The sequence below is a fragment of the Perognathus longimembris genome, chromosome 11, assembly GCF_023159225.1.
Source record: "Perognathus longimembris pacificus isolate PPM17 chromosome 11, ASM2315922v1, whole genome shotgun sequence".
Classification (NCBI taxonomy): Eukaryota; Metazoa; Chordata; class Mammalia; order Rodentia; family Heteromyidae; genus Perognathus; species Perognathus longimembris.
In genome coordinates, this window is record NC_063171.1 from 19,532,601 (window position 1) to 19,546,817 (window position 14,217).

Genomic DNA, 14,217 nt, shown 5'->3' on the forward strand with positions numbered 1-14,217 from the left:
CTAGGAGAGCTGGGGAAATAAGGTTCTCCTGATACTCCAAGACAACATCCAGGTGCACATGGCAGAGGTTGGCACTGTCATTGTCTGGCCACCATAGAGTTTAGAACATAGCAGCACCATGAGAAGGCTTAACTATTTGGGGGAATGCTAGAACAAAGAAGAGCTGACATTTCATGAGTGTCACCAAGGCTGCCACACAATGACCAGCTAGTTTAGGAGCCAGTAGCTAGTGCTTATAATCCTATCTACTGAGGAGGCTTTCATCTGAGGACCCCAGTTCAAAACCAGAGCAGGTAGACAAATCTGAGAGACTAATATTTCCAATTAGCCAGCAAAAAGCCAGTAAGTGGAGATATGGCTCACATAGTAGAGTGCCAGCCTTGAGTAAAAAAGTCAAGCAAGAGCTATAGACCTTGAACTTAAGAAGTCACTAACTTCTTCTCTACTTACTTCAGCTCGTCAAAAATATCCATTTTCAAATGAAGTCACTAAGCATGCACTCGGCCCTTACTTACTTCACCTCGTGGACACCACAGTGTCGTTACAATGAGCACATTTAGATAGTTTATACTGGAGGCAATTGTACTTTCCTAGGCACAGCTTGAAACGGAAGCTATTTCTGTAAGTGCAGCAGGACAGGAAGAAGCCCTCCAGCGAGCAAGCCCCTGGCCTTACCAGTGACCCCTGGGGGGCAGTTGCTGCACACCACCTCCTCTGTCTCTGGCATCACTGAGCAGCTGAAGCCATTGTGACAAGGGCATGGCTTGCAGCTGCGTGGGTCATGTGGATCATTGTAGAAACCAATGGGACAGTCGGCACACTCGATGTCAGGGCTCTCATCCCCCGAATAACAATCTCCTAGGAGGCAGAAGAAGAGTGGAGGGACAGGGGACTAATCAGTGCAGATGAAACATGGAGAACTATCGTGCAGAAACCCCAGTCTTTCCTTTGTAAAGGGTTCTTAGTGTCTGGACACTGGTGTCCATTCTACTCTGCCCTCTGATGGAATCTAAACACAGCCAAAACCCTAAGTCCAGTCTCACAATCACATGCTCTAGAGAGACACATTTTCTTTACTCTCCATAGCTCACAGTTATTCCTCAGCCCACCATGGTCTGGCACCATTTATTGCTCATTCTTGAGACCTTGACTTGCCTTTGATCTCCCCAAACAATTCTTGCAACCCGACACCAATGTTTCCAACACCATGCTTTGAACCATGACCATCATTTCCTGTAACCTAGTCCCTTTCTCACAACCCTGTGGCATTTCCATAATGAAAAGGATTGAGTAACCAAGCACCATGTCCTCCCTCCCCGACTTCAGCACCATTCACCCTAATCCTTTCCCATCTCTGAAATGAGCTTGGCCAGAGTATCTCTTACTGAGCTCTATCTCTTGCACCCCCAGCCACCTGGTCCACATGCTCTTTCACTCACCTGTGTCTGGATCACAGGCCCCTCCCCCTTGGCAGTTGCAGGGAATGCAGCTACCAAAAGGCCCTAGCCTTGCTGAATCTCTTCTGTAGCCAGAAGCACAATCTTGGCAAAATTGTCCCTTGTATCCAACAGGACATACACAATGTTCAACCCAAGGTGCTGGGGCTCCAGAGACAGGGCGGGCTGAAATGAGGGTCACGTTGTCCAAGTAGCCAGTACCTGCAATAGAGAAAAGATGTTAGAAGTGGTGAGTGGTAAGGTCTGCAGATCTAAGACCAAGACTATCTTTGGATTGTATTTTCTTAACTCCTGCTGATGCTGTCCACACAGTATGCCGTATGGAGGGTTATGGTGGTGTAGCATCACGAGTGAGCACCTGGGCTCTAGGCTCAGGGAAACTACAGTCTCAATGATGCCCTCACCCTCATGAGCTTTATGAACAGGACAAATCACTTAACCTTCCTAGTTGTAGAAGGGAAGTAACAGTAGCAATACATCTGGTGATAATTTAAAAATTGTGAGAGAACGACTTTCCTACTTCCTGCTCTATTTGCTAGCATGGAAATGGCGCAGGCCAGATATGCTTTTCTACATGAGCACTAAGAAGCTGAGGAATTATCCTTTAAATAATTTCTATTGGGATTAGCAGGACCTAACATGTAAAGCTTAAAAGAAAAGAATTAACAAAACACATGGTCTGCCCAAACATGGTAGCGTTAAGTCTACTCCCAAAGAAAAAGTGACTCAAGGAACAGCCAGGGCTGTGTTGTTGAATATATGACTTTACGACAGATTATCTCCTTCGAATATGTTTTAATCTCAATTCAGACTTTTTGAAAAGCAAAATAGCATCATTCATTCTTTTTTGGCCAGTCCTGGGCCTTGGACTCAGGGCCTGAGCACCTTCCCTGGCTTCTTCCCACTCAAGGCTGGCACTCTGCCACCTGAGCCACAGCGCCTCTTCTGGCCGTTTTCCATATATGTGGTGCTGGGGAATCGAACCGAGAGCTTCATGTGTAGGAGGCAAGCACTCTTGCCACTAGGCCATATTCCCAGCCCACATCATTCATTCTTCATCAGTGTTGAACTCTTTTTTTAAAGAATCATTCATAAAAAATATTTATAGAAGGTCTGGGTGTGGCTAACATAAAAAAAAATAAGCAACTCAGGAGGCAGAAATCAAAAGGTTTGGGACCAGCACAGGCAAAAAGTTAGTGAGACTCCATCTCCATCCATAAACTGGGCTGGCAGTCTGTGCCTGTGATCTCAGCTACATGAGAGGATGAGGTCAGGATGACTGCAGTTCCAAGCCAACCTGAGCAAAAAGTTAATGAGATCCTATTTCCATAGAAAAAGATGTTTGTGGTGGTATGTGTCTGTCATTCCAGCAAGCATAAGAAGTGTAAATAGGATCACAGTCTAGGACAATCTGGGCAATAAGTATGGCACAATCCTGAAAACAGCTACAAGAAAAAAGAAAGACTAGCAGTGTGGCTCAAATGGTAGAACACCTGTGTAGCAAGTACAAAACCTTGGTACTAGAGAAAAAAGAAAGACAAGCTTGCAGACATAAGAATGTAGGGTGAGTCAGATTCTCTAAGTGAAAATCATCATCAAGTACTTGTCTGGAGACAGCCACCATCTTAGAGAGAGGCCAATTAAAGTGAAATCCAAGAAGAGAGAACTTCGTTTGTCTCTGGTCCCTTACTGTACTCTCCGTAAGTGGCCCGGATCCGGAGGGCGGTGAGGTTCCGTAGCAATCGTCGGTACTCGAAATAGCTCAGCTGAGGGCTCCAGTTGCTGCTTGGATGTTCACTTAACCTGCGTAGTTGCAAATCAGAGACTTAAAAACACCAACTCATATCACATCACTGCCCCATACAGATTATGTTTGAGAATGTTGGAAGATCTAAGACTGTGGCAGTCCATCTTACAGCCCTCATAGATGTAAGAATAGAGCTTTCTTCCTCCATGGAGTAGGCAAGTCCTACAGCAAGGGCCTGTCCCAAATCCTCAGAAGTGACATTGTACTCCTGGCCATTGGTTAACTCTGTGTGTGTGTGTGTGTGCGCGCGCGCACACGTGCGTGCGCCAGTCCTGGGGCTTGAACTTAGGACCTGGCCTTATTTTTGCTCAAGGCCAGTGCTCTATCACTTAAACCACAGTGCCATTTCTGGCTTTTTCTGTGTAGTTTATTGGCGATAAGAGGCTCACATCTATAATCCTAATTACTCAGGAGGCTGAGATCTGAGGATCATGGTTTGAAGCCAGCCCAGGCAAGAAAGTCCATGAGACTCTTATCTACAATTAACCACCAGAAAACTGGAAGTTGCACTGTGGCTCAAAGTGGTAGATAGCTAACCTTGAACACAATAGCTCAGGGATAGTGCCAAGGCCCAGAGTTCAAGCTCCGCGACTGACAAAAAAAAAAAAAATTACTGGCATACATTATTCATGATCCTCAGATCTCCGCCTTCTGAGATCTGCGCGGATCTGACCAGCTAGGATTACAGGCATTAGCTACTGGAACCCGGCTAGTTAACCTAGTATTAGACATACCTCTGACTTCTAGAAGCTCTGATTCATTTGTAGTTTTTCTCTTTAAATGATTTGCTTCTCATTTGAGCTCTGATTCATTTGTAGTTTTGCTCTTTAAATGATTTGCTTCTCATTTGAGCACATTTCCTTTACCTTCAAAAGTGTCCATCTTCAACACTGTTCAAATCTAATGCTTTCTTTTTTAGTGCTAGGGCAAGAATTCTACCACTGAGCTACATCTTTAGACTCTAATGTTTCTTGAATGTGTCATTGTGTATCAAAGTCTGTGTACCATTCTTTTTAATTTTGTTTTGTGTTTTTCACTGGAATCTACCTCTTTCATTTCATTCACTGATTAGTAAAACAAAAATTGACTGTGGAATTGGGGGTGTAGATCCGTTGTAGAGCTCTTTCTCTAACATGCAAGGACCTAGGTTACAGCCCCAGTACTGCAAAATATTTCTAACAGTTCAGCAACACATTAGTGGCTCAGCCCTATAATCTTACATGCTTAGGAGGCCAGTATGTGGAGACTCTCAATGTGAAGCCAGCCCAGGTACAGACTTTGAGGCTCCATCTCTAGCAAAATGTTAGACTGGAGATGTGGCTAAAGTGAGCACCAAACATGAGCAAGAAAGCTGAGTGTGAACTTGAGGTCCTGAGTCTAAGCTCCAGGACCACCTATACTTTCCCCAAATCAAAAGGCTAATTGTACCTTTGTCTTGGGCTACAAATTGTGAGGTTGGAGGAAAAGGTAAGTAGGCAGAGATAATTAGCATTTAACCAGGGGGGTTAGTGAGCTAACAGTTATAATACAATGCAATGAGGACTCACAAACTCATGAACAGAATGTTCTAGAAACACACAAGGTGACTATAACTTTACCTGGGATCCTGAGAAGGGTAATAGAAAGGAAGATTATGTAAACTGACTCTCTAAGAGTAAGTTCACTAAGATGGGAAGGTAGAATGGATATTTTAGGCAGGAGAGCTGTGTGTGTGCATCATAAGTAGTACTCACTTGCTGATGTACACATTCCTGTGCATGTGTTACGTGTCTCCTTTCTCCCTTCTTAGTATCTATGCCTCGAGTTAGGCCACCAGTCAACCTTAGTTGAACCTTTTGAATACTCTACTTGAATATCCTGCATATTGTCTGCACCAAGCCTTTGTCCAACAGTGACCATTTCTAGACATAGCATCTCAATGTCTTTCCATTACTCTTCCAGCAAGTTCAAGAGCTAAGAACCTTGATCTTACATATAAAGCCATTATGGTGAGTCCTTTTCCAACCTGTCCAATCTTATCTGCTTCTCGCTTCCCCCACATGTATGTTATAGTCCAGTTATAAATATTACTTGCCTCCATTTATATCTTCCAACTTTCTTACATAAATTCACACTTGGAGATTGTCCTTTGACATTCTCTCTATAAAGCTTTCCATTCTCCAACCACAAGTTGCCTCTTCCACAAAGCTTTCCTCCTTGACTCCTTCAGGCAGAACCAGGTTCTTTTTTAAGACCCCTCCACCCCTAAAGCAATTATTGCATTGTATTGTGCTTGCTTTTGGATATATCATATTTCCTAGTAGACTATGAGTGCTTGTGGGGAAACAACCATGTTTATTTCCAGCCTGTACTGCAGGACTGAGCTCTGGGCAGGCTCTGGTCCCTTGCCTATCTCTCTGAACATACTACTCAAAAGCCCCATTCCATAGGGTAAGTGCATTCTCCACAGACACACACAGGGCTGTCGTGACCTCACTGTGAGGTCTTTCTCTGACTTCATTCCTCCACGTTCCTCTCTCCCATTTCTGGCTTCACTCCTGCTCAACTACTGGGCTTTTCCTAAATGCACAAAACTTCCTCAGGCAGGCTATTCCCTCTACCCCCTTAACTACTTCCCCTTTTCTTTAGTTTCAGGCCCTTGTTCTTTATGCTTGCCACATATTCTTGGGTAGTCGCCTGATCATTCCAATGAGAGTGTGTTCAAAACACTGTAGCCACCTCATAATCTCCCTCACTTGACAACACTGTTACTATCTGTTCTTTTTTCTATCCCATTACCTGCTGAGGGAAGAAATCATGTACCATCTCAGTATATAACACCAGGCCTGGTAAACACATGCTGCTCAGCAAAGCTCCTTAGATGAATGAATGAATGAATGATAGAAAAAGTGCCTGAACAAAAGACTTGTGCTCCAATCACAGTTTTCTCTATGGGACTCACTAGCTGTCTCTCCATTTACCTGAACGTGTACGTCTTGGTGAGTCCACAAGGTAGCGTCTTGCCAAGAGGCATCAGAGGAGCTTTGATCTGTAGGCCTGCCCCTTCCAAGATCACATCATGAGAGGAGGGATGCCTGCCACCCCTGTCCACACGGTAGTCAAAAGACAGGGTTTGCCCGTAGCTCACCTGCTGATTACCAAGAAATTTGGCTGTGAAAGAAAATTATATATTAAAAACAAGATCAGTTGTGAAGCTGGAAAGGCAAACACATGTGCAAGTTTTCATTAATGTTGGAAATTTCTTTTGAAATCCGATGTTCCCTACCACCTGGCAGTTCCAACCTACCCTACTGGAAGTCAAGGTACAACATTGGAAGTCAGTGCAGAGCAAAACATGGCTATACCATTCTGGCTGTAAAGGAAAGCTAGTTGTTGAAATACTTACAGGGTCTTGTTATAAGGCAATTGATGGCCCTATTACAGATCACTCTAGGTAACCATCTCAGGAAAATTGGCAATAGTACTATTTGTTCCATGGTGCTTTCTAGTTTAGAAATAGTGCTATTCATTATATGGTGCTTTCTAGTTTAGAATAGTTGTTGGATGTTGGTACTCTCATCCCCACTGAGCATTTGAGAAGCCTGAGGTCCAGGAAGGAAAAGAAGGATGACATGCTAAGGAATCAGTCCTCTGCTAAGGATATGAAGTAGGATTCGAATTCTAAGTCGTCCACCTAGGCATCTATCTCCAACTGACACCATTTTAAAGCTTAAAAGTGTTAAAAAAATTAAGGAATTCTTTGTTTTTGCTTTTCCATATGCTTCTCAATAGATCTTCAAATTTGATCTCTTGATTTGTCAGGAAACCAACAAACTACATTTGATGAAAGTTGGCACCTGTGGCAGTGTTGTCTGACCTTGAGGACATCCAGTTTTTCCCCACACTGCCATGCTGTGGGGCTATAGTGAACTGGGTTTATGTCCTCGCTGTCTCTAGAGATGTCTCTGCTCTCAATGCCACATGACATGGGCTCCACATTTTCGAACTCAATTTTTCAATCCTGGCTTCCTTGTTGCTTTGATAAAAAGCATTATCTCTTACTTACTGGCTGAAGAGAAAAAAGATAAACTAAAAACACACTGTTTCTCACATACCTGGAGCAACAAAATAAACAGGATCTGAGCGTCGGGCTGAACTAAATACATCCCGATGGCGATGCGACCAATGAAGCTTTGCAGGAGACCTATTTTTCTGGATAGCCTTCCATCCATCAACACCTAGAACACAAAATAGATCCCTCCATATGATACCACTCATCATCCACTGAGTTCAACCAGACAAAACTTATTGGCCAAAAAAGCCCCAGTGATGCTTAGAAAGTGCAATTTTCTCTATGTTTCCACATTCCTTTAGAGTGTTCAAAATTCCCCAAAACTCTGTGGCCTGAGCCACAGAACTTCATCCGCTTCACTTCAACTTCACCTGCTCCTACTTTAACCACTTTGACTTGACTCTGATAACAAGAGAGCCTTTACTTTATCTCCCTGTAATTTGTAGTTTTATTATGGTTGCATGAATAGGGTCTGGACTTAGTGAGGTGAGAGAGCCTAGAAACAGACTGGGAATTACTGAAATAACAATTCCCAATATTTTTATAGTGTGCTGTAGCATGGCAAGATACATTAAGTGACTTAAGTGTTACTACTTGTGAGTATGGATTCTAGGATGCTTTTATAAAGTCCCCAGTCCAAATGACTCTGTTGGTTTTGGAATAGACTCTCTTTTAAGCTATACTCTCTTTCAAGCTATTCACACACTGAGTGAACTGTTCAGTTATATTTTTTAAGATATCAGGGTAGGGTATGTCTTGACAATACAATGTACATTAAAAACTGTAATAGCACCAACCACAGTGGATCAGGCCTATAATGTAAGGCCATCCCAGGCAACTGTTAGTGAGAAATCATCTCAGTCAATAAGCCAGACTTGGTGGTGCGTGTCTGTGATCTGGGTTACATGGGATGATGCATAGATAGGAAGATCAAGGTCTGAAGCTGGCCTTGGACAGAAACACGACTCTGCCTGAAAAATAACTAGAGCCAATCTTGGCTTAAATGACAAAGCACCTGCCTAGCAAGACCCTGACATCTTGATGATGATGATGATGATGATGATAGAATAATCTAAAAACTTATAAGAGAATTGGAAAAGATGACTTGAGAAGCCCTTCTATGAATAGGGAGGCGATTGTCTAAGCACACATCCCTGCACAACACTAAAGAAAACAACACTGTGGGTAGAATACTTTACCTTCTCGGAAGTCAGAGGTGATCTTATGGACACTGAAGTCCACAGAGCCGTGGCAGCTGTCTGAATGCCCATAGCAGAAACACTGGGTACAGCCATCAGGATTTCCTCTGTCCAGATGGTAATAACCTGGCCGACACCTGCAGTGGCATTTTAGAAATCAGGGCAATACCATAACTGACTTATTTCTTATTCTGGACAGAAAACAGAATGACTCATTCCTCTCTCTACCTCCTTTCCCACTTGGCCTATTAATCCCCCGAGGAGGGAAATGCAAGTTTCACATCAGCCTTCATCCCAGACAGCCATGAATGACCAGATTCTGCAGTGAAACTGTAAGCAATGTCCACCTTCTCTCGCTCAGTGAAGCTCAACCATTTTGCCTTGGTGATCAACATGCTTCTGTGATGGATGGAGGTAGGAAGGGCCGGCCAAGGACGCTCAAGACCTGTCCCAGAACAAGAGCTTAATGGGAGAAAAATGGGAGGCAAGTTAGGGGAAGCTGGGGAGGACTTGTTTTTTTCTCTTCTCAACTTAACTACCTTCTCTGGCATGAAATACTGCTAGTTTCCATGATTATTTACAACGTGCCTTCATGCTGGGCACTGTAGATATAGTCTCCTTGCAATCCTATGAAATAGGAATTGTTAATTCCACTTTTCTTAGATGAGTTGACTGGAGAGGTTAAAAAAAATTGTCTTAGTGGCTCATGACTGTAATCCAACTATTTGAGATGCATAGGATATGGAGATGTCATAGAGCTGCATGGTAGTATGAGGCTAATTACAAAAAGCAGGAGACCTTATCTGAAGGAAAAAAAAAAAACAAACCAAAAAACCTAAAAGCAAAAAATGGTTGGAGGCAAAAAGGGGCAGATTGCTTGCCTGGTGAAGATAGATTTCATTTAAAACCCCAGTATGGCTCCACTTCCTCTCCTCCCCAAAAAGCAACTTACCTGAGGCATGGTGAAGAGCTGAGGCAAGCCTCACACTCAAGGAGAGAAAAGGAGCAGGGAGGGAAGGGAGCAGGCAACACTAAATGCTGGTGTTTATCAATGTACTGAGACACCACATTATAAAGAAGGACAAGGAAGCGATTGCCATGCCATGTGTTGATGGCTCACTCCTATAATCCTAGCTACTCAGAAGGCTGAGATCTGAGGATCATGGTTCAGAGCTAGCCCAGGAAGAAAAGCCCATGAGCTGCTTATCTTTAGTTAACCAGCAAAATGCTGGAAATGTAGCTCAAGTGGTAGAGGTCCAGCCTTGAGCAAAAAAGCCAACTGACAGCACAGGACCTGAGTTCAAACCCCACTACTGGCACATACAAAAAAAAAAAAAAAAAAACAAGAAAGAAATAAGAGAAAAGAGAATGATCCCATGAAAACTACGACAGTGTGGTCACTGCTGAGAACCACCAGTGTGCCTAGGAAGGCCCAGCAGAAGTGGACTTCCTGTCCACGGGGATGACTAAGTTTGTTTTATGGAGCTTTCTATTTCTGTGTCACATTTTAAAATGAAAAAAAAAAAGACTTTAGAAGAGTAAACTCTGTCTTTACAATTAAGCTCTTTCTCTTTATCCTCCCCTCAGCAGCAAAGAGCCCGCTGAAAACACAGGTGAGGAATGTATTTGGCATTTCCTCCACCCAGGTAGAAGTGATTGGCAGGGTGCCAAAGAGCTGCATTCTTGCTTTGAAGGAAATGGGGAGGAAGCTTTACCTCTGGGGCCACCTCTGCTCAGGGTATCTCTGGGAGGGAAGAGTTTAGTCTGAGCACAATCTATATCCACTGAGGGTGGATGGGCTATGTGTTCCTGCACCTGCCCCAAGGTGGCTTGGGCCCAAAGGGCTCTCACATCATTGTCCCGTGTCCTGCTTCACGTGTGTACCTGTAACCACCATCCCATCCCTGGGGCAGTTTCTTTCCAATGCATGATGGTTATATATGGCCATGCTTTGTGATAGTCCCTGTTACAAGGTTTTTCCCAACACAGTTAATTAGGCCAAGCATATCCCAGGCCCAGCTACAGTCATGTGATCACATCATCATATACCACCTTGTACCCAGGCACTGGGGAGTGAGAGCTACCTGGTAATGAGGCCCTCTGACACTATCTTAGAAGAAACAAAGAGAAGAACCCAGAGTAGACTATGGGTTTCCAGTGAATTGCAGATGTTCTCATTTTTGAGAACAGAGAGCAGGAAATCACACATTTTCTCCGTATTCCTTTTCCATGATTGTACTCGGGGGGTGACTCTGGTTGCTAAGGGACTGTCCAGGCTCTCTGGAAGGACCTGGCTCACACAGACCTGTCACAACGCTCTCCAGTGACAGCTGGCTTGCAGACACAGCGGCCAGAATCACAGGGCCCCACAATGCCAGCTGGGTCACAGTCACACTTGAGATTTCTGGGAAAGAAGAAAAAGAAAATTAGGGATGGGTTTGCCAACCTTTCACTGTGTACACATAAAGATTAACTGCTCCTGAGCAAGTGTTGGTGACGCAAGTCCTTTTCAGTAAGGGCCCTTCCCCCCCTCCCATTCATACTGAATACTTTAGGACTCAACTGTGGATGCCAGCAACACTCACAGCACGGCAACAGGCAGTGTAGGCAACAGGCAGTCCAGGAGCCAAATCCTCTCAGAAGTGGGTTGAGCCAGGATGTAAACCAAGCCCATCACTAAACTGCTTAATTTGGTTGACTGTTTGGTTCACTTTTCACAAAAATAGACTGAACTTATTTCTCTCTATAAACTCAGTGATGTCTGTTTTTATTACTATCAATTCCATCTACCTGCTAATTCAGTTTGTTCAGTTCTCCCTTTTGGTAATGACACTGTTAGAAAATATTCCTATGCCCTGGAACCGACCCAGAGAGGGTATACATGTCAATGTGTTTGGACATAACTAAGATGTGTTCATCTCTCCAAAAAGAAACTGTATTCTTCAGTTCATTCCCTCCCTTTTGTCCTCAGCCGTCCTGCAGTTCTCTGCAGCCACTAATATATATTCTGCCTATAGATTGCTTGTTCTGAACATTCTATGAATGATTTAATGCTTTCACTTAGCATATTGTTTCAAAGTCTAACCATCTTGTCCCACGTTTTGTTCTGATGGCTGAATAAAACCTTCCTTACCATGTGAGATACATTGTATTTTATTTACCTATTTCTCAGCTGATAGCCCCTGGGTTGTTTTTAGCTATTATGAGTAACATTCATTAATAAACAAGTTATATTAATTACACATTAATATACCAGTTGTATTATCCTTTTTTTTTTTTTTTTGCCTTTTCTGGGGCTTGAATTCAGAGCCTAGATCCTGTCCCTGAGCTTTTTTTGTTTAAGGCTAGCACCCTACCACTTGAGCCACAAGTTCCATTTCCAGCGTTTCACTGGCTAATTGGAGATAAGAGTCTCGCTATCTTTTCATGCCTGGGCTGGCTTGAACGTCAATCCTCAGAACTCAGCCCCCTGAGTAGATAGGATTACAGGTATAAGCCACAGGTACCTGGACATACATATGTTTTTGAATAGATACATTAGTTCTTGGATGTATACATAGGAATGGAATTCCTGGAGATGGTGTTTGTTTCTGTTTTGTTTTTGCTTAGCTTAGTAGCTATGTTATCAATGGAGATACCAGTGCTTTCATTTGATTCTGGCACAAACTCCTATCTCATGATGACTACCACTGGTCTCCATCACTCATTTTGGCACCCAATCATGTATCTATCTTACCAGTCTAAGACCAAAGTTGTTGCTCCTTTCTTACTGTTCTGATTCTACTCTGAGTGCTCTAAGACCCTATGTAAATCCAGCCCAGATCTGTATCTCCTCGTAGCCCTCATAGTTCCTATCTAATCAACACTAAGTCCACATGGGTACCACCGCTAGAATTCCTTTCTAGTTTTTGTCTTTAAAACTCCAGGGCCTCCTCTGTATCTTACCTCCTTCCATACTACTTATCTGGACCATTATAGAAACACATGCATCTATTATGTGTTAAAAGGCAAGGACACTAAGAGAAGTAGGAATCAGCACCTATTCTGGAGTCTTGAGTTGGAATAGCATGAATAGCAATACAAGTAAAACACAATGCAGGCTGCAGCAGAGCTGGGACATCTGTAGTGCCTTTTCCTACTCTAGGTACTGAGGATCCAGCAGTGATCAGGACAAAGCTATGGTAGAATTCACATTCTAGTGTGAGGAATAAGGAAATGCTGAGAAAAATAAGAATTCCAAAATAAAACAAAAGGATCAGAAGATAGAAGGGGGAGGAACAGGGAGTTCAGGCATTGGGAGGAGATGATGGGGTGGAGTGGAGCCCCACATAGCTCTACATCACTATGTGGCCTCAACCACACAGGCTTGCATTCTTTGAAGAAGGCAGGCTACTGTGGAAGGAGTATGGGAACTCATGGAGCCTCAGCTCTGGGTAGAGCTGGCAGAAGGAGGGCAAGGCCCTATCCTTCGAAGTTCCCATCTCATTTTCATGGGAAGGGGAGCTTATGGAGGGCCTGCAGCACAACAGTGGTAAGGTGGATGACCTTGTGGCTTGAAAGTGTTGCAATGGGCTGGGTGCTGGTGGCTCAGGCCTGTATTCCTAGCTTTTCAGGAGGCTGAGATCTGAGGGCTATGGTGATTCAAAGCCAGCCAAGAGACGAAAATTTGTGAGACTCTTATCTCCAATAAACTACTCAGAAAAAGCCAGAAGTGGTACTGTGGCTCAAGTGATAGAGTGCTAGCCTTGAACAAAAGGAGCTCAGGGACAGTGCCTAGGCCCTGAGTTCAAGCCCCAAGGGAAAAAAGCACACAAGAAAGGGGAGGAGGGTTTTAAAGGGAGTTGGGCTTAGGGGAGCATTTCCAAAGACAATCTAAAAGGATTAGACAACGCTAGAAGAGAACAATCTTTACAATGGCCCAGATAAAAGGGAGCTCAAGTCAACATTAATTAGGACAGGGCCAAGTGTGTCCATCTGGGCAAAGATTGAACACTAAGGCAATAGAGAAGGTCTATTTTCATGACAGTTTTTGTCAAGTCTAAAGAATATTATGTCCATGTGTCACTGAAAATAATATTAATATAGGCTGGGAATATTGTCTAGTGGCAAGAGTGCCCTGGGTTTGATTCCCCAGCACCACATATATACAAAATGGCTAGAAGTGGCGCTGTGGCTCAAGTGGCAGAGTGCTAGCCTTGAGCTAAAAAGAAGCCAGGAACAGTGCTCAAGCCCTGAGTCCAAGGCCCAGGACTGGCAAAAAATAAATAAATAAATTATATATAATATATGTGTATATATATATATATATATAATCTTTTTCCTTTCTTTAAATTCATGGTTCAAAATCTACCAATTGGGGGGAATGCCACACAATGGGCTAAGTGTGGAAATAGAATCAGACCTCAGAAACCAAAGGAAACCAATGATACTTAAGCCAGGTACCATTACCCTATTGCCAAAGTGAAATTATGCACCGAAGATTAAAGGTGTCAGGCCAGGGAAAGTGCCTGGGACAAGCAGCCCCAGCTACTTGGAGTCACCCACATGCTCTCCCACTAGGAAGGATGACCAAGGGTCCATCTGGAATTGGCTTGTAGCAGGCATGTTAGACTGTTACTGTAGCCAGCCCCATGCCTGCTATGCACTATGTAGTCATGGAAATAACCAGTTTTGCAAAAGAGGAAGAATTTATGCATGAGGCAG

General features: G+C 43.6%; 1 protein-coding gene across 1 annotated transcript in view; it reads right to left on the reverse strand.

Moving 5' to 3' along the window:
* The window catches only part of Lamc2 (laminin subunit gamma 2), a 66,649-nt gene that overhangs the window by 22,719 nt on the left and 29,713 nt on the right, over positions 1 to 14,217 (reverse strand). The window contains exons 4-10 of the mRNA XM_048357293.1: positions 10,820 to 10,918; positions 8,515 to 8,651; positions 7,359 to 7,481; positions 6,225 to 6,414; positions 3,148 to 3,260; positions 1,440 to 1,658; positions 676 to 858 (exon numbers count right to left, since the gene is read on the reverse strand). Of these exons, the coding sequence (XP_048213250.1) occupies positions 676 to 858; positions 1,440 to 1,658; positions 3,148 to 3,260; positions 6,225 to 6,414; positions 7,359 to 7,481; positions 8,515 to 8,651; positions 10,820 to 10,918 (1,064 nt within the window). The remainder of the gene's footprint in view (positions 1 to 675; positions 859 to 1,439; positions 1,659 to 3,147; positions 3,261 to 6,224; positions 6,415 to 7,358; positions 7,482 to 8,514; positions 8,652 to 10,819; positions 10,919 to 14,217) is intronic.